The sequence below is a fragment of the Etheostoma cragini genome, chromosome 11 (genome assembly GCF_013103735.1).
Source record: "Etheostoma cragini isolate CJK2018 chromosome 11, CSU_Ecrag_1.0, whole genome shotgun sequence".
Lineage (NCBI taxonomy): Eukaryota > Metazoa > Chordata > Actinopteri > Perciformes > Percidae > Etheostoma > Etheostoma cragini.
This window is the reverse complement of record NC_048417.1, coordinates 8303118-8326993: the sequence shown is the minus strand read 5'-3', so window position 1 is coordinate 8326993 and position 23876 is coordinate 8303118. Positions and strand designations below refer to the sequence as shown.

Below are 23876 nucleotides of genomic sequence, written 5' to 3'. Positions count from 1 at the left end.
ATTTAGTACAGGCCCATGTGCACAAAAGGACCCATACACATGTATTATGTATGAATAGATGTCCGATCGACGGGGCAAACCGAGCAGTTGCGCATGAAGCTGAAGAATTAAAACAAAAAGAAGTCACAAAGTCACACTTAACCTGAATCTTTTTATCTCAACTTTACAGTGACAAGAAGAACAAGAAGAAAGCTGGAAAAAAATAATACAAGACACTGTAGATTTTGGCAAATCGTATACACACAGCAAGGGCGACCATTTGAAACACTTAGCACTTAACACTTACTATCCTGGCCATGCCATGGCCTCAGCTGACATTAATGTCACATATCAGTCAAGGAAAAGAGAGACATTACCTCAACAGAGTGTTTACACACTCCACCCGTTACTGTTGAGAAACAGAAGTTGGAGGTACAGAAAGATCTTGTAACAAGTACCATGGCAGCTAATCATACAAAGATTTACTTGATGGTCAGATATCAAATGCAGTCAAAGACACACAGCAATCAACGCCAGGAGAGGCAAATCATTTTACTAACATTTGTTATGGTACTTCCAGACTCTGCATCTTCCATTTGGTTGCACTCTGACTTCCACCCAACCTCTGACTGACCCCCTGAAGACCCTCTGCATTTTGGGGAAGCACTCTCAGTGACCTCATCAATCACAACAACAGCAGCCAGGCAGCCGGTTCACCCTCTTTCTCTGGATGCTGCTGAATTGTCTTCTTTCTGTCTCCGTCTCTACATCGATATGCTGCTCCCATTCTCTTGTCCCACACTCAGCTCACTGTGATTTTGATGGGTGTAAGCCTGCCAAACCTGACAAATTACACAGTGTTCCTGCATGCTTCTGCTCAACAGATTGATATAATTGGTGGTGAGCTCCTTTATCACTGCCTGGCATTCACTTGTTCAACCCCTCACCTTTCAGCAACTCCACATTGTCTTTTTCAGAGGTCTCCATGTTCTCCGCTAATCTTCGCTCTCTCCTAAATCTGAAACCGTTTATTGCCAAGTATGATAGCACATACAAGGTGTTTGATTCTATAATTATTTGGTGCACAACAATGCACGTAAACTCAGTGCAAAAGGGTAAATAGAAAATACAAATTGAAAAATAATAAGTTTACTTCCAAAACGTAGTCTGCAAAATATTAGTTTTTTCTTGATTACATTGTTATTGTGATTGTTAGAAGCCAAAACCGAAATCCTAATTAAAAATTTGATTACAGTAATTGCACAGTCATCCAATAAAATATAAGTAACAGTACAAAAATATGTGCAAGAGGGAAGATATAACGACGCATAACGTCAGGAGTGGATCAAGATCGGAGACCCTGTCAGAGGGATTCCCGGGTATTGTTGGTGAGGCCAGCTGCAGTCGGGAAGGACTTGTTTTTGTGGTGAGTTTTTGGTCCTGATGGACTGCAGCCTCATGCCAGAGGGGAATGACTCTGGCCTCAACCTCATTCAGCACATTTGGGATGAACTGGAACGCCAACTATGAGCCAGAACTTATCACCCAACATCAGTGTTGGAACTCACTAATTCTCTTGTGGTTGAATTGGAGCAAATCTCCGCAGCCAGGCTACACAATCTGGTGCAAAGCCTAAAACTAGAAGAGTGGCTGAGCAGATTATATACAGTTTTGGAATGACATGTTCTATGTATCCATGCAATACTTGTTCAAATACATATGCTGTGTTCAGCTATACTGAAACAAAAGATAAGTGATCATGGATGGTTAAAGGTGACACAACAGAGGTTTAGCGAGTACAACAAGATGGATTTAATGTGATATTCACATGTACACCTTTTTTGTCTGACAAGTCTAAGATCAAATACATTACTATGGTAATAAGACCTAAACAATGTCTTGGTTTGGGCAAGATGCGTGTAAAAGAAAAGAGAACTTAGCCTGATTAGATATCAACTGTCACTCATTAACACCACACAAGCTACTTTCCGCTTTTGGATCTCTAATCCAACATTTGCAGCCGGGTCTTTGCTCTCTTTCAGGGTGGTATTCCTCCAGCCGTTGGGTTCATCTTTGATGTGGAGATGAATGTGTAGGATAATGTTGTTCCACTTTCTAACTGGCCATTCACATGGCATGAGAACAGCAAACCAGCAAAAAAACAGGGTCTCTAATCTGGTACCCATGCTGGGACAGGGCCACAAGTTCGCTCAAAGACCATTGCTATGGTGTGTGTGTGTGTGTGTGTGTGTGTGTGTGTGTGTGTGTGTGTGTGTGTGTGTGTGTGTGTGTGTGTGTGTGTGTGTGCGCGCGTGTGTTGTGTATGTGGACGGTTGCTAATATTTTAATAAAAAGAAAAATGTGCAAAAAAATATTGCGCATGCTCACCCTTTATGTGGACTCTTACCCCTTAATTGCACCAGATGCTTAACGGCTGCGGATCAGCTCCGCTGCGTGTTGGCTCCGTGCTCCGTCAATACCCACCAGGTCCGGATTTGTTGCGGAACGGCTGCGGCCATGACTGACTTCTGAAGAGACCAGGACCCGCGAGATCTTGCAAATTCATGTAGAATAGAGCCACAAAACCGACAACAGTTTGTTTCCATCCAGAGGAGTAGAGGGGAAACAACCCTGTGCTTTGTTTTCAAGGTGTAGCGCAGGGAAATAAGATCTGCCGTGAGCACCGTCTATTTTCTTTTAAAAATGGGTTAGGGTTAGGGTTAGGGTTAGTTAAATGACTCTGCGGCCGTTCCGGAGCGGATGCGCAGCCGTTTCACATCCTGTGGAATTTGGGAGTCACACATTTATCTTAATTTGCTGGACTTGTTGTAAAAGCATGAAATTCTCACCTTATGGAGGCTGAAAACAGCGAATATTTAGCATGTTTACCCATGTAAACAACTGATAATTCAGCAAAATTGATGTCGAATCAATTATTTGTTTAAGTCCATCTTAACTTGTAATTTTTCTTTACTACTGCAGCTTTTTGTTTTAGAAATTACTCTGGCGGAACATCCTCTCCCAAACAGAGCACAGATGCAAAGAACAAAATGTCAGCCTGAATAATTAAGTGGAATAAAATGGTCAATTCAGTCTGATTATGAGGCTACAAAGTACGACATGTCCCTCTAGATATGTAGCAACATAAATTCGTATTAAAAATGCATTCTTACTCAAGTAATATATCTCCACGTAAATTCTTTCAGGAAGACCTAACTTTTAATTGATGCACTCCTATTGAATTATCGAATCCTATGAGTTCAGTTGTTATCCTAATAAACGTACATGTTTTAATGCTGTGTATAACTGTTGCATCTCTTCAACTAGTCTCTCCTGATTGAAATATTGCTCATCGTAAATTCTTTCAGAAAGACCTAATAATCAAAGCTCTTCCTAATTTGAATCAGCTGTTCACCTTGCTGCTTAACCAACCAGAATCATACACAAATTGCAAGGGCCAATCACAGAGTCACAACCCTGCTTTTAAAAATCTGTTACTCCCTTTGCTATTCCGCTGTCATTGCAGGCAAAGTGTGCAACTCGCCACCTCCCCTTCCACATCCAGTCATCTACTCCAGCTGACCGGTCCAGATCCTCATTTGGTCTGGTCTTCGGGCTCCTTTGTCCCCACCACCGGTGTCTAGATTCCATCGGGGGGTCTGATGGTTTTCTACCACTACACAGATATACGAAATTTTCATTTGGCAATGGAGTCCAATCGACAACGACTTTGTAAATTTTTATTATGCTGTACAACAAACCTTACTTGAACATCTGCATACATGTCTCTCCTGATTGAATTGTACTGATGTACAAGTATCTTGAGTGAATGCATTTACACAATTTAGTTTCAATCCAATACTAAGGTTTGTGCACATGTCCACGTCCTGCACATATTTGTGAGAAAAGAAAATTTAAGCTAGATGTGAGTAGCTGAGTTATCATTTGGCCCATTGCTTTTTTTCCATTACAATGAAAACAAATCCAGCTTACACTCATGTCGGTTTTCTCTCAGACTCTGTATGTGTGAGAGAAAGCCTCCCTCTGTCCTTACTCTATAAAGGCTTGATCTCTGCCTCTGTTGAATATGTTAATCCATCTGATGGTCCCCCCTGCTCTTTCTCTCTGCCTACGAGACCCCCGCTGCCCCACGCTCCCTTCCCAAGTAGGCGAAAGGGGATCTGGGATACTTCAGGGGAGGCTTGGTGGTTCAGGACTTCATCCCCTGGTTGATTATGTGTGGTGGAGAGAAGAGGGAGAAGGAGAGGTGCACGACGTAATCCTATTGACCATCCCTGTCCCATATGGTGAACGCACTGGCCTCTCCAGTGGTACAGTCAGTGGAGTGGCAGGGCCAGCTTGCCTCTCCAATCAGGGCGCATTTTAACTAAAGCTTGCCATCTTACGCTCTCATGTGGGATCACTGGTGTTGAAAAACACAGGATTGTTCACTGCTATCTGAATACAATTCAATTATATGTGTCCAGTCAGTCGTGATCAACACTTTTATGATTTTTGATTTACATACTTTTAGTTTTATTCCACTGTTGTGCTCAGTGGCTAATGTAGAGTAATAATACACTTTCTAAAATTTTAAAGGATGACATTTTAATGTAAAAGTGTTTTTTTTTCTTCAAATTACAAGTGTGGTTAGATAATAAAAAGAAAATGTCTGTTTTCCACTTGGATATTAGTTCACATGATGTGTCGAGTTCATTCTTCAGGTGATGACTGGGTTGCACTGAAATGAGGGTATTAATGAAGACAGGTATACCTGTGAGATCTGTAAGACTTGGGTGGAAGGGTGGTGCAGTATGGGGTCTTTCTCTTCTTTCTCTGTGGAGTTTGCATGCTCCTCTGGTTTCCTCCTACAGTCCAAACACAGGCAGGTTATATTACCGGGTGACTCTAAATTGCCTGTAGGGTGAATATCAGAGGGTTAACTGAGACTGTTGTCTGTGTCTGCTCTGCAGGGTCAGACTCGGAAATAAAATGTGGCACTGGCAGTTTTTTGTCTGGACCGGTGATGGACCATCACAAGATAAAGCAGGCTATTTGGATGATCTGTTCAAATGTGGGCCAGCAGAACTGTCCACAGAAGCCAACAGTAATGTACTTTTGAAACAAGAGGCTGCTGTTGAGAAAATAGCATAGCGGCTTGTGTCAGCGGCAGCCTGAACGTCTGTTCAGTTCTGGTGGAGGTGTGGGAGCCCGCAGGGGGCTTTTTGTCCAAGGACTACTGTTACAATCCACGTTGGTCATTCAGCACCAGCCATGTCAATTGGTATATGGTTGATCCACCTCCAATGGGTTCATGTAACCAGAAAATGATGCCTTTCAGGGACCTGCATTCTCCATCAAGCGGGTGAGATTAGGATTTAATGCCAGTCTCTCCCTACACAACAGGGGGTCAGTGGAAGTGACGAGGAGAGGGGGACGATTAGGACACATGAGCCTGCAGAAGACGCCCTCAGGGCAAACGAGAGCGGTGAAAGAGGGGAGGTTAGTGTTAGTGTTGTGTTTACCACAGCACAAAGAATAACCATACAATTTAGATTTTTGTCAACACATTAACCCTAACATGGTTTCTGAGCAGTACTTTTCCCAAGTGTGTAACACACAGAGGGTGGACACTCTTTATTAGGGTCAAAGTTCATTCTTTACTTTGGAAAAACAATCTCATTTAACAGCTGTCCTGGTGCTTTCAACTTTCAACCAACTTTTTATTAGTTTTTTACATCAAAAGAAATTCAGAACAACTCCAATCTTTGCAAGCAAACTTGAACTTCAATTGTTTTCACTTTGGCTGTCTCGGGGGAGGATTGCCATAGAATTATGGCCAGTTTAGATATTTGAATGCTGAGTAGCTTTGCTTAAACCTGAAATAACTGATGATTTTTCTTTGCCACTTTGTGGCAGTAGAAACTATAGTTGTGACCACATTACAACATTGTCAGTTCTGTCACCTTTTAATATGTTGATATGGCAAACTTGTTACCAAACAGTTGGTATTCACACATGTAACAGTTATGGGACAACATAATCATTCATTTGAAGTTGTTTTTCTGACCAGCATTCACTCTCTTTTAACTCTGATTTTGGTCTCTACCAACTCTTGAGGGAATGTTCCTTCTTTCTGTCTGACATTTGCTGCTGAGTAGGTAGTGTACAAAGGGCTTTTAGATTTTTTTCTTTAGAAACAGCTCCCTGCCAAAGTCAAAAATTAATTATGTAACACACACCTCACAACAACCACCAGCCGATGTTTATTAGTTTGTTCTGCTCAAAGGTTCATACTGGCCTACTTGGCAGTAGAAATCAATGCCACTGTTTGAGGGGGGTACTCCAGTAATTTGTAATTGGAATTAAGTTTAAATTTGTTTAAATTTGTTTAGTTTTTTGTTCTTACATGTTTGCTATTTATTTTGTATTTGTGTTGATCTTGTGTGGTCACTGCTGTGAAACCAATTGTCCCTTTGGGGACGAATAAAGTTCTATTTGACTAATTTATTTTGACCTCCATCAAGTTGAGGGACGTCACAAGAAACAAATTAGACAGGAATGGTTCAAATTTGACCCAGTGAGGCCGAGTTACTTTAGGCCCTGGTGTGATTCAAACGCCAACAATCACAGGGTCCTACACCTCCAACAATGCATCACCCACCAGCCACCTACAGTTTTTAACATTCACCTCTTAGGCTCAAGCTGAGACACTATTACGTCTTCAGTTATTATTTACAAACTTTGTAAAGCTCCCTCCAGAGCCAACTGTCATGCAATTGTTAATGTAAGGTGAGTACTCAATAGAAGAAAATTTATCCTAACACGTAAAATTGATGGAGTGCCCCTTTGATAGAGCAGAATGAGATGTTTTTGATTAAGGACCAGAAATGGCCAATACCCAAATTGCACCCCTACTCCTTCATAGATTAGGTGAAGTCAAATTCACAATTACCCCCCCCCTCCAACTCCTTTTTCTCTCCATCTCTGCTTTTCTTTTTAAATTGTTATAGTTTTCCTTTTTTCCATTTGCTGTTTCCCACCAACAGAGCTGGTATTATGAGAGCAGCTTATCAGGAAGCCTTAAACCCAAACCATTGTCCAGCTCATGCACAACATCTGACCAGAACCCGTGGACTGACATGCCCCCCCACACACTCACACACACACACACTTTCTCTCAAATGTACACACACATGCCATGCACAAAACTTGTCACTCTCGTCAACCTAATTTGCCTCTAACAAAGACGATGGACACGCCCTTCTCTAATTAGAACAAATTTAACTCCCTCTGTCTCTCAGTTTTACTTTCCCCCTTCATTCTCTCCATCTCCTCACCCCCCACAGTCCCTCCAACCTTTGCTTCCTGCCTTTTGATATTGTAGCCATCTCACTCATGCCACCAATTAGTGACATAATAGACCAGCGGGCTGCTGACTGCTATGACTTCAACGATCCACTGCTACTGAAGGCACACAGGACAGATGTTAAGACAAGAGCGGGGCGTTGAGATGAGGTGGCAGGAACACAGCAAAAGAAAGGGTGGGGTCAAAAGTCCACAAAATGTCTTTGCTTTGTTTCTAACCAATTTCGTTTTAACTGGAAGACATCATGAAGTCAGGAAAAGTTTTGAAGGAGAATTCAGAAGTTAAGTTTGGGGGGGAAATGGCGAGAAGAGAATGTAAACATGCTACTATGAAAAACATCCCACTATATTCCTTACTGAATTGTACATCAAGGCATAACAAACGTTTCAGTGTTAAACAGCAAAGCATTAAATTATGGCTGTTCACTTCTTATGCAACAGCCAGCACCTTTAGACCCTCAAAACCAGTTTAGACCCTTGAAACCAGTTGCTTGTCAAGAGACTGAGCTCATAATGCAAACTTTTTTTCAACCTTACAATGTCTGATGATGTTTTTTTTCTTATTCCACCCAATATCCAGATGCATCATGTGGCCTAGCAGTAAAAATGGACAGCAGTACACCCTCATACAGGAAAGTAGGGCCCTCTGTGTTACTGTTAACTGTTTGAGGGTTTGGTCTAGTTTTGTGGTTGTGGTGAGAATGGCCTGTATCCATCCAGTTTGGTTCACATCATCTCTAAGCTGAGGAGGTCTGTGTTATTTAGGTTAATACCCAATGCAGCAAAACAGTTTGTTCAGACACAACACACCTGTCAATCATGTCTGTCACCATGACAATCCTAGTGTTTGTTAAACTGGTAATCAGTAAAATCTCCAATCTTTTGAAGGAGTTTGTCGTTTCCAAGAAGTACCTTTTTTTCCTTTCTTTCTTCTTCGATTTTGATACGCCACCATGACAAATAAACTTTTGATTTCTTTCTGATGAAAACTGTGCCCACCACAGAATTTAAAATATTGACAGACTAACTGCCAAAAGGTTTTGATGAATATTGTTATTATGTTCATGCGCAGACATACATACACTAGTCTCCGTCTCCAACGGCAGCTAAAGTGTCATTAAAGGAGGCCATTGTTGTTGATTAATTAGTGAGCATTTTTTTGTTCGCGGTAAACTAGGATTAGCATATTCATAAGGTCAGACATCTTTCAGACAGCTTTGAGCGAATCTGGCGGGTCTGTTTTCTCACTGTGTTCTTGTTTGTGCCCATACATAACCCTGTTTGTTGACCGTAGTGCTACCCCATTAACTCCCATGATCCTCCATGTCACAGACGCAGCGATTGAAACGCAAGAGATAGCAAGAGAGAAGCAAGACGCATATGGCCACATTTTCACACTTCAGAGAGCACGCCCCCCCTGGATTACAGACTAAATTGTCAGGGTTACAAACTGATTACCATGTTGTGTTACATCTTTATTCTCATACATAATAAACAATGCGCGACTATTAATATATGTTGCACTCAATGCCCCCCACCACCATTCCATCTAGAACTTCAATAATGTGCTGTTAGAGTGTTATTTATTCTCAAACAGTGAATGAAGCAAAAAGTTTAATGTTGTCACTTACTTAAAGAGGCATATTTACTTTCATAGACTCAAGACTTCAAGACTTCAAGACTTTTAATTGGTCAAATTGTGTTAATTATGTCACATTAAATGTTGTAGTGTGTGTGCGCATGGTAGCATATTGTTATTCAATGCTGCTATTGCATCGTTATTCAGATGGCATTTTCTTCAATATTTTCAACAGAAAAAAGTTATTTTTTGTATCCTCATTATGTAACGCCTTTAATACATGATTTGAAAATATACAAAGAACCACAGTTAGAAAGAGATCACTTCATAGCCAGTACTGGCGAGGAGGAATACTTACAGTGACATGATGACTCTTATAATAACTCCTTCAACATGCATGTGCCATGTTAGTTTTGTCTTTAGAAACACTAGAAAAAAATGTGAACCTATACATGTTTTACTGGAGGAGTAAGAATGACCCTGATTGTAAAAAAAATGGTAATTTTCCTCTTTTACCAGCAACAATAGCAACTTTGACTACGTAGAAGACTTATTTCTCTCTCTCTTTCCTTTTTTCAGTCTTCCTAACCATCACTTTCTTCAACACAACATCTTAACAACTGGTAAAACGACAGAGATTTTCCATTTCTACTGAGGTAGACTATGCTAATGCTTGATGCCAGTATTTCATTTACAGTATTTTTGCATCAGTGTAATACAGTAACTTCCTTTGTCATTTATTAAAACTACTGTGGAAACCACAAAAACTGTGTTGCAGTCTGTTTAGCTCATCAACAGTTCTACAATAGAATTTAAGGAAAATTCACTAAATCATGATATAAAACTTGAAATGAAGCTGATGGAGGTCGACCTGCAGGGTTAACCCTTGAGAACTTCAGCAATACCCTGTTGGAATGTATTGTTGAGGTAATAACTTTAGACCGTAGATGCTTTAGTTGTGTTCAAATTAGACTGCTCTAAATGTTGCTAAACACACTAGCTGGGATGTGGAGAATATTTCAATAATTTGCAGTAAACTTGTGACTTTGTGAGTTTTGGGCGGTGTTATATTAATGAGAGCATTACTGTGTTTTTGTCCAGTTAATGATGCAGAGAACTTGGCCGCTGGCAGCCTGATGGGACAGTAAAAGGCACAGTTTGAGTGACTTGTTGACTTGTTTTTTTTCTCCCTCCCTTCTCCTCCCTCATCTCTCAACTTATCTGATCAATGATTGTCTGCCTTATTAGTAACATCCATCTAACTTTCTCTGACCTGTTACATCTCTTTTCAATCTCTGGCCACACACAGACACACACACACACATTTGCACACAAGAAGACTGACACACTCTCCTACTCACCATCAATTTGTTGCCTGTGACATCACATTGTGTGTTAAAGCCTTACTGGCACCGGGCTGCAGCTTCGTTAACTTTCCTCTTTAATGAGCAGTTTAATTGAGCTGTCTAGCAGGCCACCTGTCGGCCCGCAGCCTCATTTCCATACTAATGGACCGGGATTGTTGCTGCTCTGACAGCTCGGCCTGCCTGGCCCTAACAGGCAGAGAGGAAAAGGAGAGAGAGAGAGAGAGAGAGAGAGAGAGAGAGAGAGAGAGAGAGTGAAGAAAAGGGGAGGTGAAGGCCACACTGGAAAATAAGGAACAAGAGAGAATAAAAAGTTAAAAGTGTAAAGCGGAGAATGGACTTTGGTTTTGACCAGTTTAAAGGATAAGGTTGGCTATATCCTATCTTTTTTGTTGTGTTTTCTGTGTACCATTGGTGTCCAAAAAGTTTTAAAATGCATCAGCGAGAAATATTCTTTGTAAATTTTAGTCACAGGAGTCACAACACTCTGTTACTGATTGGCTGCTGGGGTTCTCTGGCCACACTTTGCCTCTAAAAGCTAAACTATCCTCAAGTTGTAGTTTGGCAGCACTAATCCGCATAATCAAACGCCCGCAGCTCTGAACGGCACAGTTGCTCATTGACAGCAGCTACATGTTGGATGTCCATTAAAACACAGGCCAGTTATGCAATACAGTTATGTGACAAATCAACAAGTTTTCAAAAGACAAGTAAGTAACTGAGTGAAAGACGGATATTCCTCCAGCCTGTTATGGTTAAAAACACCCATCCAGATGTGACTTCCATCCCCCCAAGTCAGTGTTGCTTTAATTTACAATTAATATGTTAGAAATTTCAATCCTTGTTAATTTAGTATGCTTCAAACACATTGTATTAAGTCTTTTTTAAATATTACATGCTAAATAATCATTCTGCACTTACAAAACACAAAACTGAATCTACAAGAATCTGAAAGATGGAAACCTAGAGACAAACTCCTTTTTTGTGTGGGTTGTGTGTTGCTCAGTGTCTTGATGTGCACTAATGTGACAGCGGAAAGCTGGCATGAGGTGATTTCAGCACAATGGAGAAAAAGGCACCACACTGAGCCTGCTACTTTGCTCTTTTCCAGGCTAATATACTAGAGACAACAAGCTGAGTGAAAGTCAGCTCAAACAGAAGCTGTGTCAGGTCTTCGACAGACTAATTCAAGTCACAATGAGTTTTTAATGTGTCACCAGAAACCCTGCAGGAACTGCTGAGCAACATCCACAGCTTTTGGTCAGTCGTTCTATAAACATAGCATCACATTTATAGTTAGTTCTAATACAGGATGATAACCTTGTGTTTTTATTGGTGTTGAGCCTACCCAACTAGCGTCTGACATTCCATTTGTTCCTACATCTAATTATCCAGCTTAATTTGTTTTGATTCCATGGACCCTAATCTAGTCAGCATGACGGCATAAAAAGATAAAAGCGACAGAAAAGCTGTAGAAAGTGAATGAAAAAGGAGGCTAAATAGGGTGATTACAAGTGAAAGGTGGCCGTGGGGATGATAGACAGACTAGGAAGCAGAGAGGTGGGGGTACGGTCGTGGTAGTGAAGCAATATACATTCAAGGATCGAGTGAATAAAACGCCACACAGCCACATGCTAATGACAGCCACCATTTAATGTGTCAAATTCACAATTCCCCTTCATTCTCCCTTCTTTCTTTCTCTGTCCTCCATGGGGCTAATTGCTCCGTCCCCTCCTTTTTGACAGAGAGGCTGTTGGTCTGAATTAAAGCCCATATTGTGGCATCCGTGCCCAACCTGCAACTGCCAAAGCACCAGCACATGCACAAGGATCTGCAAACAAGACACCCACAATGCTAAATGATCACTGGACCACCTTCCACATGTCTTAGGCTATGTTCATGTTAACTGAAGCAAACTTGAAAATTATGCTGTCCACATTTGGCTTTTTCAGAATATTTCCTAAAAACTTACTTGCTACACTGAAAAGCCCACAACTATGAGAAAATACTTAGAACTCTTTTTGTTTCTCCTGAAGGAAGAATTAAACTAATTCTCTGTTTTTTGGATTCTTTGTTCCACGTGGAGGCATGCTAGAAAAATATTTTTTCTTGAAGAATTAAAGAAAACAATTGAAATACAGCTGATAATTTTGAGGGTGAAGCATTCCTTAAAGTAAAAGTACATCAGAATTATCAGCTAAATGAAAGTACCAAAAATTAAAAGTAAAGGTAGCATCCATTGTGCAGAATAGCTCAAATTTTATTATAGACTAATATTTTATCTGGTTTTATCTGTAACAAATACATTTAAGAGCATTTTAATGTTGTATGGGGAGCCAAATTTTGATATTTTGTATACTATTAGGTAGATTAGAGAATCCCTAATATAACATGTTTTTTTATTTACAGTAACAAATTATAAAAGCACATACTGTATATGCTGTATATATATATATATATATATATATATATATATATATATATATATATGCACACACATATATATATATATATGTATATATATATACATAGTAAAAAGTAAAAAGTGCCTTCTGAGATGTAGTGCATTAGAAGTATTAAGTAGCAGAAAATAGAAATACCAATAATTTACCTGAATGGATGATTCTCAAGTACATCTGCTGCTACTAACAAACAACAGTATTTACTATTGTACTTCTGCACGTCTATGAAGCAGGACAACCAAAACTTCAAAAAAGATAATACAAAATGACCGTTGTTGCCTGTCTATGCAACAACTTGTCTATGTGACATATCTTTGTCATTATCATTGTTAAATCCAATGGAAACATAATTTAAAAAAACAACTATTTTAAATGAAAAGCCCATGGCTGATAGTCATGTAACAATGTATACATATAAATGAGAAAATCTGTATTTTGCATCTTTTATCTGACACAAAAAATTGGCAAGAACAGGATGAATGTACACACTGTGAAGCTTTTCATGAGCACAGCTTGTCCTTATAACAATCAAAGAGAAAGTCAAAGTTGGTCTTTGGAAATGCTGGGTTAATGCAGAGGAACCCCAACATGAAGAAGAAAAAGATGAGTTTTGAAATGGGAATCTCTGGGCACCTCACGATTCAATATGATTCCGATTCCGAGGCCAATGATTCGATTCTAAACCGATTATCAATGCCTCTCGTACAACAATTTTTTTTATGTACATTTCCATGAGTGATTTGAAAAAAAAAAAAATACGTATAAATCTGAGTGTTAGATTTTGACCTATGCAGTATTTGTCAAACACAAGTTTTAATTACATGTTTAGTCTACTGAGGTTTTTATTCTGGAGTCATTCTATGCTTAAGCCTTAAACATGCTGAGTCACCTTCTCTCACAGTGATCTTCTGTCAGAGGCTCAGTCATGTTTAAAGGTGGAGGATTGGCTCTTTATAACATGAAACATGAGGTAGTCAGATGTAATATTATAAAGTAGATTAACACCCTTTATGTGTTTTTTCCTAATTATTTTATCTATGTCTTATTAGATCATGTGTATATAGTATACAAAACTTATTTTCCTTTTGGCCATTTTTGTGTGTTTTTTTTCTGCACTCTTGCCAAAACTCTAAGTTGTTGTCCATTTTCCCATCCTCTTTCAGTCACTGTTTCCTAATTTGTACATGTCTGGAGAAATTAACTTTTAAATAAAATTTTTAAAAACTTCCCGTTTTACTGACATTAGCATGAGCATAAGGTGTCCAGTGTTTGTGTGTGTGTGTGTGTGGTTGATCAGAAAAAAGGTCACTACTGGGCTGTACTCAAGATGAGGCCACACTTTCTTGGCCTGAAGTTAAGGCAGAACATTTTGAGCTCTGCTGGCCACCTGCCTCCTGATCGGTGGGCAGAACCAGACACACAAAACACAAGAGGCATGAATGGGCTGAGATTTGTGGGAGGGTGCATTTCTAATGACCCTGTTAAAAATGTGTTTGTGTGTGTGTGTGTGTGTGTGTGTGTGTGTGTGTGTGTGTGTGTGTGCATGTGTGTGTGTGTGTATGTGTGTGTGTGAGCGCGCACGCACACACACACACAGTTTCTATCGTTCTGAGGACCAATTCAAGTTATTTTGTTTATGTGTGCTCCTGTACTAATTTAAGTTTTAGCCTGCGAGCATGTTTTGGATAGTAATTTTGTTTGTGTGCTCTCTTACTTGTAAGGATTTAAATTTCATTCAATTTAAGTTTCATCTTAACTTTGAGCTTAAAGGACACTTTAAAACCTTCACAGAAGCAACAGAGCTAGATCCATGATGGCTTAAGACCTCACAGCAAAGGCCTGGACTGTTTGGGACATGCTACAGATTTCTGAAGCAGATTAACCTGGGCTAAAAACCCTAGGTTGCTTTCACACCTCTGCAGTTTGGTCTGTTTAACCGAATCCTGGAGCGTTTCGTTGGATAGTCTGGTTGGTTTGGGGTGGTGCGAAAGCTCATTCAAACTCCAGTGCTGTACAGACAACCAAACTGTAGTCTGGTTGAAAACAGGCGTCTGCACCAGAGTTCAGTTTACTTTAGGTTAGAATGCAATCCGACCTAAAGTGAACCAAAAAAAGTGCATGTAGCCTGCAATTTTTCATAACTTATTATGACCATACCTTGTTGTCTGTGTGACATCATAGCATTGTCTTCCTCAGCGCCTTGCTGTCTTTGACGAAGTGCAGTGTGAATGCTAACTGAAACAAATAAAAAACACAACAATGTTGCAACTTCACCTGCAAATCACATCGAGTTGTAAAAACGCCCTAATGCTTGCTCCTGTTTTATCCACCACCTGTTTCTACCACTCTAGCAAATGGTGTTAATGCTGTAATGAGACCTGAATGGTGGGTGGATGTGCAGGGAGAAAAACATTATTTTGGAATCCAGCCATATTGTATACTGTGCCAACAATGTTTTTACTTCAAGTAGAAAGGCCAGGCACAAACTATTGGAACGATTGTGTGGGCAGTGCTAAAAATGGTTGTTGCCATTTTGAAAGAGTCGAAGAAACATTTGACTAAATATAGAAAAGGATTTGGGCATTAATAATGCCCCCAAATGGTGCTGTCAAGTTTCTTATGTTGCCTATGCATAAAAAGAACACTTTCTATCATGAAAGTTAAAGTCCTGGTGTGGGACATCAGCAGACACACAACAAAGTTAGCAGAGTCAGAAATAGCTATATACAGGGACCCAAAAGTAAGAACTATTACTACAGCTGTCATTGAAAAGATTTGGTGTGAAGTTGGATGCCAAAAAACATCTTGCTAATGCAAAGTGGTTCATGATTTTGAATTGTAGTGTTCAAGGGATTGTGACAGTCACAGAGATGGTTGAAAGAATTAAAGGAGCATTCCAGTCGATTCCAACACGTAGCTCTGTTTTTAAATTCGGAGCGCTGTCAGTAGAGAGAAAAACCAAACCACTCAGTGCTGCCTACACCGTGTTATCCTCCTGTTAGAGTTAGCACCCATCAGGATCAAACAGGGCAAGTTTTAAATGTGTTTTAAGCCTCTAAACATGTTCAAAATTGCATTAAAAAATCCCACCCATGTGATGAGATTCCTTCTGTGTGAATCTGACTGCAGCAGATGGGAAAGAAATGCATGAATGTTCTGCTAATTCAGCTGGGTTTAGTTCAGGTGTTGATAATCCAAGGAGTGTTTCTGGACCATCTACAAACTACAACACTGAGAAGAGATAAACCCTAAGCTCTCTAACTGCCGTCTCAACACAGGAACTAAACATAGCTGAATTAGCACAACTTTCATTCACTTCTTTCACATCGACTGAGGTCAGATTCACTGTGTTCACTCGGAAGGAATCACTGTAAATGGGTAGGCACTTTTAATGACATTTTGAACATGTTAAGAGGCCAAAAACATGTTTAAAACTTGCCCTGTTGAAGCCTGTTGGGTGCTAACTCTAGCCGGAGGATAACACGGTGTAGGCAGCGCCGATTGGTTTCATTTTTATCTATACTGACAGCACTCCAAGTTTACAGACAACAGAGCTTCGTGTTGGTATCAACCGGACTTTTCCTTTAAATGCAAAATGTTTAACTGTCAAGTTAAACATTGTGCATCTAAAGGAGAAATCTGGTTGACAAAGGATGTCCTGGATATAACCTTTAATGACCTTGGGGCAGCTGTTGGGAAATTGTCAGAGCAACTATGGAATTGTATAAATTGCCATGCCAAAATACTCACATTAATACAAAATAATATAAAGTACCATATTTGAGCTTCAAATTCACTTACTTTTCGAATTGTTTTCCCCCTGTGCAAGCATTGAGTGCCGGCACTGTGGTACCCTCTACTGACAAGTTTCCACTGGTGCAGGGAGGAGGTTAGTCGGCTTCCCTTCTTGTGTGGTTGTGAGTGTGTGAGTGCGTGTGAAACCGGCATGTACCTCATCTTCCCTGCATGCCTTCCCTTTTCTCCAGTGTGCTCTTGACTCAACACTGTCTCCGGGACCTAATCCTCTGATCAGCATGCCAGGAGAGCACCAAGGGGCTTGAGTGAACTGGTGGACAGGGGACTGGCTGAGGTTACGCCTCCAGTCAATTTCTCAGATTGTCTTAGCCACATACTCTGCTGAGCTTATTGTTGAACACGAGGAGGAGATTTAAGAGGACCTCATTTCCCCCCTCACCCATCTGTGTATGGATGACGAAAGCGTACATTTAGAAGAAAAAAATCACATTATTTCATTTTATGCTGGACAATGGATTGATTCTTCGAAAGACTGAATGTAATTGTAATGGGGGGGGTGTCAGGTTCAAGTTACCAGACAAAGACTGGGGTGAATAGAGTGACTTGAGAGACCAGGGGATTGAGGGGAGTTGCTTGCCACACAAACAATTAGCACTCGTCCCTGCATAACTTGCCGTGGCCCCAAATCCCCACATTTGTCCAAACAAATTGACTGGACCCAGGTCTTGTTTGTCTAGCTCTGCTGGCCTGTTGGAGAGGGCTTGAGGGCAGCGGGGAATGCCCCCTCAAAACAGCACAACTCATGAGAAAGGAACAAATAATGTGTTCTGGTCAGAAAGTGAGTCTTGCAACAGTTTTTAAGACGTATTGGTAACATGTATTGATTTATTCTGTGCTCGATCAAACATCTTAGTTTGGCTGTGTGACAATAAGACAGCTTAGAAAACTTAGTTATAAGGATATAAAAATGGGACTCTGTCAAATGTCATAGAGTGGAAAAGAGATGAAGTCTGCACACTGAATTAGCACCCTTCATCGTTTCCTCACTGATGCCATGTTGAAGAATGTTTTGTGTCACAAATTGGGAAATCTGTCGCTGTGGTAATTTGATTGAATGCAAATCAATTATAGTGGTTGAAAAGTATTTTGTTTCAAATTTACCCAGAAATCATAGGGTAGCATTTCAACCATTGAAATAATGTTTTATTTTTATGATTTCAACAGCTTTTAAATTACCAAATTTTAACGGGTTGTTGGGATCTGCTTAGAACTGAAGTGGAGATGTCCCCCAGGATCGTTGTCACAAGGACATTTTCGATTTGTCCATATTTTTAGGCCACTCCTAATTTTGCTCTTCCCTAATTGGGGTGCCTTGAGCGTGGCTGAAGGGTGCCGCAAGATTCCTAATATCATCAGGTTTTGGCACCTTGTGGTATCAAAGAAATACATTTAACATAAACATTGGCAATTTTAATTGTAGCCTATTGATTAATTAAATATTTGTCTGTAAACTCTTTTATTCTGGGTGACTGAAAACGGGCCTGCATTATTGAACTAAAATCACTTAGTCTCAATAAGTAGCACTAGGCCTAAATGAACAGACAAAAAATGGAAATAAAATTGATAAAAAATGAACACATTAATGAATCTAGCAAACAGCTGAATAGACAAACAAAAGGAACAAAAGACAGAAAAGGCTAAATGGTAAAATACAGATGTTAAGGTATTAGCATGAGTTAAAAAAAGCAAGTCAACCTCTTGATTCCCTATACAAAGATTGATGTAGTTGAACTACCAGCAAGCAACTGAAAACTGTGTGTAGGCTCCACTACTAGTGTAATTACATGTAGTTCAGTATTCCTCAACCCCAACAAGTTTAGAAAGTCATGTTTCATTTCTCCATCTATAAATAGCTTGTGTTCTTCAAATGTAATAGTTTACGGCCATATCCCCCTAAACACACTTGACCTCGTCCGATCCCGGAAGCTAAGCAGGGTCGGGCCGGGTCAGTACTTGCTGTAAGCTTTGTATTTTCGTCAGCAGAGGTCACTGCTCCTTCTTTAGTGGAGACAGAGCTGACAAGGAAACGGTATTGAGGATGCACATTGAACTTTAGATCATTACATAAAAAGCTGAAATACAGGAGTCAATAGTTAACTTAAGTTGAAACAAAAATACATAAAACGTATAATACACATGCATTTAACACATGCTTGCATTAATTAATAAATGCATGTCAGTGAACAGACTTAATGTAAAGCACATTTGATCAGCAACATATTAAAATAATGTACAAAAGTCTTATTAAAATACCCTGTTCCCCGAAAGCTAAAAATTAAAAGTTTTGATGATTTTCTGAATTACTATAACCTTTATTTATTGAAGTCAAAAGTAGTACATCAGAATAAATTCTATTCAATTTTATTTATAGTGTCAATTCATAAGTTATCTCAAGACACTTTACAGAAAGAGTAGGTCTATACCACACCCCATAATTTACAGGGACCCAGCAGTTTGTGTAGTTCCTTCACATCCAGTTACACACAAGCAGCATCAGAAGCAATCATACGCGTTCAAATTTAACTGTCCTATGAAGTTCATTTATGATTTGATGAAACACTCTGGGAGGAAGTCTTCCAATTTTCATTATATACTCGTGGGGCATTTAGACTCAATCCCCTGGAGCCTGGGCTAATACAATTTGAGAGAAAAAAAAAAATCATGTACTGAAGCAGCTTTAGGAGATATTGCTAGAAAGGACCAGTGTACTTTAACAGATTTACACATTGAGTAGAGTATTTATTTCTTGTAATGAAGCACAGGACACAGTAACTGCATCTAGTGGTTTTAAGTTGGACTCAGCAGCATGAGAACACCAGATCTCTTCAAAGTCTATGGCTGATATGTTGCCGTTTTTACACCGCCTTAAAAAAAAAAAAAAAACACACAACTGCCCAGTAAACTTTGCGATTTTGTGTATACCTGACCTTTTGGACATTGTGAGGGACATCAGTTTAGTACCAAACCATGGCTAAAGTCCTCTGAAAAGCTGTAAACCTGCCAGATAACAAATACACTTCTGCTCTCATCTGACAGTATTTTACAGCTTTAATTTTTTTGGGGGGGGAGAATAGGAAGAAAACAATACCTCTTCACTTACTTGTGATATTTACTACTACATCTGGTAACATGGACATCTGTTTAACTACCCATATTGATTTACAAAAAACAAATTAGGAAAAGGTCAAAGAACTCAGCATGGTTTTAAGAGTGCATAATTGAGTTATGCACATTTACAAATGTCAATGTCAGGCGCTAAGCTCAGGAGTGAAGACAATTGCTTGAGTACTGCAACTGTAGACCCTTTGCCAAGGTGTGAAAACAACTAAAGTCTGCAATACTTTAGAAGATTCTGTAACAAAGATGTCACTGTCCTCAGTAAAGGCAGGTTATCACTATTGGCTAATCAACTCTAGTGCAAGAAACAAGCCGCTACTCTAAAGCTTGTTTGAGTGCCAATCAAACAAATGACCCTTAAGTTTTAAAGTTTAACCCAACAAAAGATGTGTTTGCTAGCCAAAACAATTTTTGGGGTAGTAATTTCCAGAATTTAACCCCAAGACATGATCCCATTTTTTCCTACCAATGGGTTCTGTAATGCAGATGGTCACAGCAAAACATTTCATGTCTTACAAAGCCATGAGAGCAAAAAAAATAACTGAACACAAAATTTCCCATAGCAGAACTATACAAGTAATCAATAGGAGGGAAAAAAAGTGCCTTAGTTTATTATAAGTCAATTTTATTAATTTTAACAATGAAAGGAACGCTCTCTTCCATTCTTCAGGGGCAAACTATAGACAACTTATAGTAGACACTGCCACTGTGGTCTTGGTTGAGTTGGTGGTTGTGATCGAGGGGGCGGGGGTGGTCGTAACAGTAATCCCATCTATGTCAATGTATGGTTCTTCAGGAATGTCTTCAATGCCCCACAATTCAAACAATCCTGTACTATCATCTTCCGTAACCGTTTCCGAGTTAGGTGCTTGAGTTGTCATACAATCATCTTCTGGAAGTGTAGTTTCTGAGTTAGGTGCTTGAGTTGTCATACAATCATCTTCCGGAACTGTAGTTTCTGAGTTAGGTGCTTGAGTTGTCATACAATCATCTTCCGGAACTGTAGTTTCGGAGTTAAGCATTTCAGTTGTTGTATCTTGTATGGATTGTATCTTAGTTGACGTTTTGTCCGGATCATATGGTTCAACAGGAGTCTCTTCAAAGTCCCACAGTTCAAAAATGTCTGGTTCCTCTAGTGCTCGCGTGACACGATGAGTCAACTGTTTTTGGTAACAAATTACCAACTTCGTTTGCAGTTTCCCAGTAGAATCTAAATAAACTAGTTCAAAGCCAGAATCCTGCAAACATCTAAATGTTAATTTAAACAGTAAAGAACATTTAACAGTGTGATAATATGCTTTGCACCTGACTTACCTTGTCAGGTAACTTTGATATTTGAACAAACAAAGCATTCCGCGTCTTCCATTGGCTCACAGAGTATCCTCCATAAACAAAATCATCTGCAGAAAAAAAGTGTTACTTCGCAGAGTGCCCATATGAGGCTTGGAAACAATTTCTCAAGACAGACAAGCTTGCTAGCAATACAATTCTAACCAAAGAATTTATTTCACACATGCTCCCCTAGTTTCCACAGTGATCTCAATGTTCAAAAACATTTCTTACCAAGCTCTTTAACCTCCTTTAGTTTTGTTTCAGGAGGCAGCTTCACAGTGATACTCGTTCCACAAGTTACCAGTGGAGACATTTCTGGATTCTCACACACAGCCATACCCATCATGTTCTTCTGCAGCAGCTGGTCAAAATAATGCAGTTTCAGTGGACTGTATCCACCCTCTTCAATCTGAGAAGAAAAAAAAAACAAAAACAAAAAAACATTGTAGGCATTGTCAAAGCATTCTAGTCAAAATTGAATTCATTGTTCTATCTAAATATTAAGAGGAATGGACATTTTATAGCACATTGACAGATGGAAGAACAGTTGCAACAAGGAGAAAAGTAAAAGGACTAAGCAGCAACAAGTATTGTCATGCAATTTCAGAAACAATTCTCAAATTGCTCAACTTTGTGCATCAGATCTCCTATAGGATACAATCAGCCAATTAATTTACAGCTTGATATTAGTATGTTGATAAAAGAAAACATCAAAGGCCAAACACACCTTTGTCAAAGAGAATCAGACTACAATGAGCAGGAGTTCAAATACTATTCAATAATGAAATTAAACTCAGTTAAAACAGTTTAACCGCTTAGTTGAATTAGCAAACGGAGAAGTTGTTATAAATGTGTTATGCCCTTGGATCTGTCAGCCACAGTATTCAAGTTTGGGCAAAGAAATAAACATTTTACCTGCGTTGTTGAATAGCAGCCAGTATTGGGAAGCTTCACCAGCAGATACCACCTATAAATATGAAGGGAACCATGACACCTGTCAGGCAGCAACAACAACGGTGTCCCATCTGTGGAAATTGATTGAGAAACTTCAGGCTTCTGAAAACAGCTGGCATTGCCTTTTCAAAATGATAGAAAAGCTGTAGGTGGACGACTGAAACACCTTCCAGATGCAAATTGGTGTATCGGGTGGGTGAAAAGCGCAGGGTCAGTGTATTATTACTGCAGCGGAACTGTGGCTGGTTGGAACCTGGTAGTCCTGGACTTTTTCCTCTCCCTAAAATGGAAAAAAAGAAGTTATTTTTTAGAAATGGGAATGCCATGGGTTAAAAATGGAATGTTCAACATTTTTGGGAAAAGGGCTTATCTGATAGATAATACCGCTCCAATTTCCATACACTAAATATGAAACTATACAGTCAGAAGACTTCTTAGCCCAAAGATTGCATCAGCAAAGGCTCTGTCCAAAGCTCAAATACAATATGTCTAATTTGAGTGTACAAAAATTTAAAAAAGATTTACACAAGAAAACAAAACTAAATTTACCAAAATGTCAACTACGTCCTGTGGAACTACTGTAAAGAAAATGTTATCAAGATTACCCACTGATACTTAACCCAACATCTCAAAGCATGAAATACATGTTATGATGGTCAAAGGGGAATGAAGAATAAAGAGGAATGTTCAGATCACTTTAGGCTACACAAGCCCAGTTTATCCAAAAGGGCAAGTGGGCCAGGGTCCAGGGTCACCCGTCATTCAACACCAGTGGAGGGGCACCACACGACACAAGTTTTAACAATATGTTTGGTAAATTGTTATAGTATTCACTTGACATTTTTGAAAGACCATCCATTCGGTTACTTGTTTATGAACACTAATTTAACAATGGTAATATAATAACCAAATCAAGATTACATAACCACTATCACTCTCCAATCTGGCAGAGTCGAGCTGGTCCGGTACGTCTGGTACGTGGACATGTATCATTTGGGCCAGGGGCCTTGAGGTAGGCTACAGCGCCCAGGGTAACCACATCGTCTTAACACAGGCCTGAGGTTACACTGTATTCTGTCGCTGTATTTTTCTGGCATCTTTGGGTTTTAACTTTTGAACAAACATTTGTTGTTTTTTGTCATATAGTCTACTGTATAGAAGGTGTTTACCTTGGAGGGAACGCCAAACCGGCGCTGGGGCTCTTCGGTCGGCCCTGGCCCTGTCTCGAGGACCTGCCTCGAGCTGCCCGTTGACGTCAGAGTGCTGGACCAGACTGGCCAACCTCCCCTGAGCGTCTCGCTGACTACCTGCTCTGTTGAGCTGGGCTAGCGTCAGACACACACAAACCCGAACCATCAGAGAGGTAACCATGGTAGCGCTTGACCTTCCACTGCCACCAGACGAGAACAAAGACGCCGAACTCGGACACGGGTAACACCTGCGCCGTTAAATCTGGTTAATTAACTCCAAACGTTGCACAGGTGCGTTTGCACGTGGGAGTCAAGTTGGGTTGTGGGAAGTGTAGTATTTCCACATCTGCTGCATGAGTAGGCCTAGTCCTATTCACATTGGTGGTCTGAGTTGTTTAGATAGCCTATGCCATAGAGCCAATTTGATCTTTTAGGCTAATAGAAAGGGGAAATACTCACACATGAAGAATAACCAGGACAGCATGCAGACATCTATGAATAGACTAGTTTGTTGTCATCGGTTAGAATTGCTTACGGCCATCCCACCCTGGGTAGAAGCCGCAGGGTCGATGGAGACAGCCCGGGGCTCGATGGTGTTTTTTTTGCCTCCAACCATCACCTTCCAGGCAGCTAACCCTAACCTTAACCCTAGACATAACCAGTGCCGCGCTGCCTGGAAGGAGATGCTGGGGGCAAAAAACACCCAACCCCCCCC

The 23876-nt window shown here is 40.0% G+C and overlaps 1 protein-coding gene and 1 long non-coding RNA gene across 2 annotated transcripts in view; both read right to left on the bottom strand.

Moving 5' to 3' along the window:
• The window catches only part of LOC117952986, a 21588-nt gene extending 10632 nt beyond the window's left edge, over positions 1-10956 (bottom strand). Inside the window, exons 1-2 of the long non-coding RNA XR_004658548.1 lie at positions 10945-10956; positions 603-608 (exon numbers count right to left, since the gene is read on the bottom strand). This is a non-coding gene — a long non-coding RNA (uncharacterized LOC117952986). The remainder of the gene's footprint in view (positions 1-602; positions 609-10944) is intronic.
• A 9389-nt stretch (positions 10957-20345) lies between these two features.
• Positions 20346-23403, bottom strand: LOC117952992. Its single transcript, XM_034885686.1, has 6 exons — positions 23141-23403; positions 22138-22251; positions 21933-22042; positions 21249-21426; positions 21000-21085; positions 20346-20923 (listed from the first exon to the last, which is right to left on the bottom strand). The coding sequence occupies exons 1-6, from the start codon at positions 23340-23342 to the stop codon at positions 20363-20365; spliced, it is 1251 nt and encodes a 416-aa protein (XP_034741577.1). The 5' UTR covers positions 23343-23403; the 3' UTR covers positions 20346-20362.
• Positions 23404-23876: the final 473 nt, after the last annotated feature.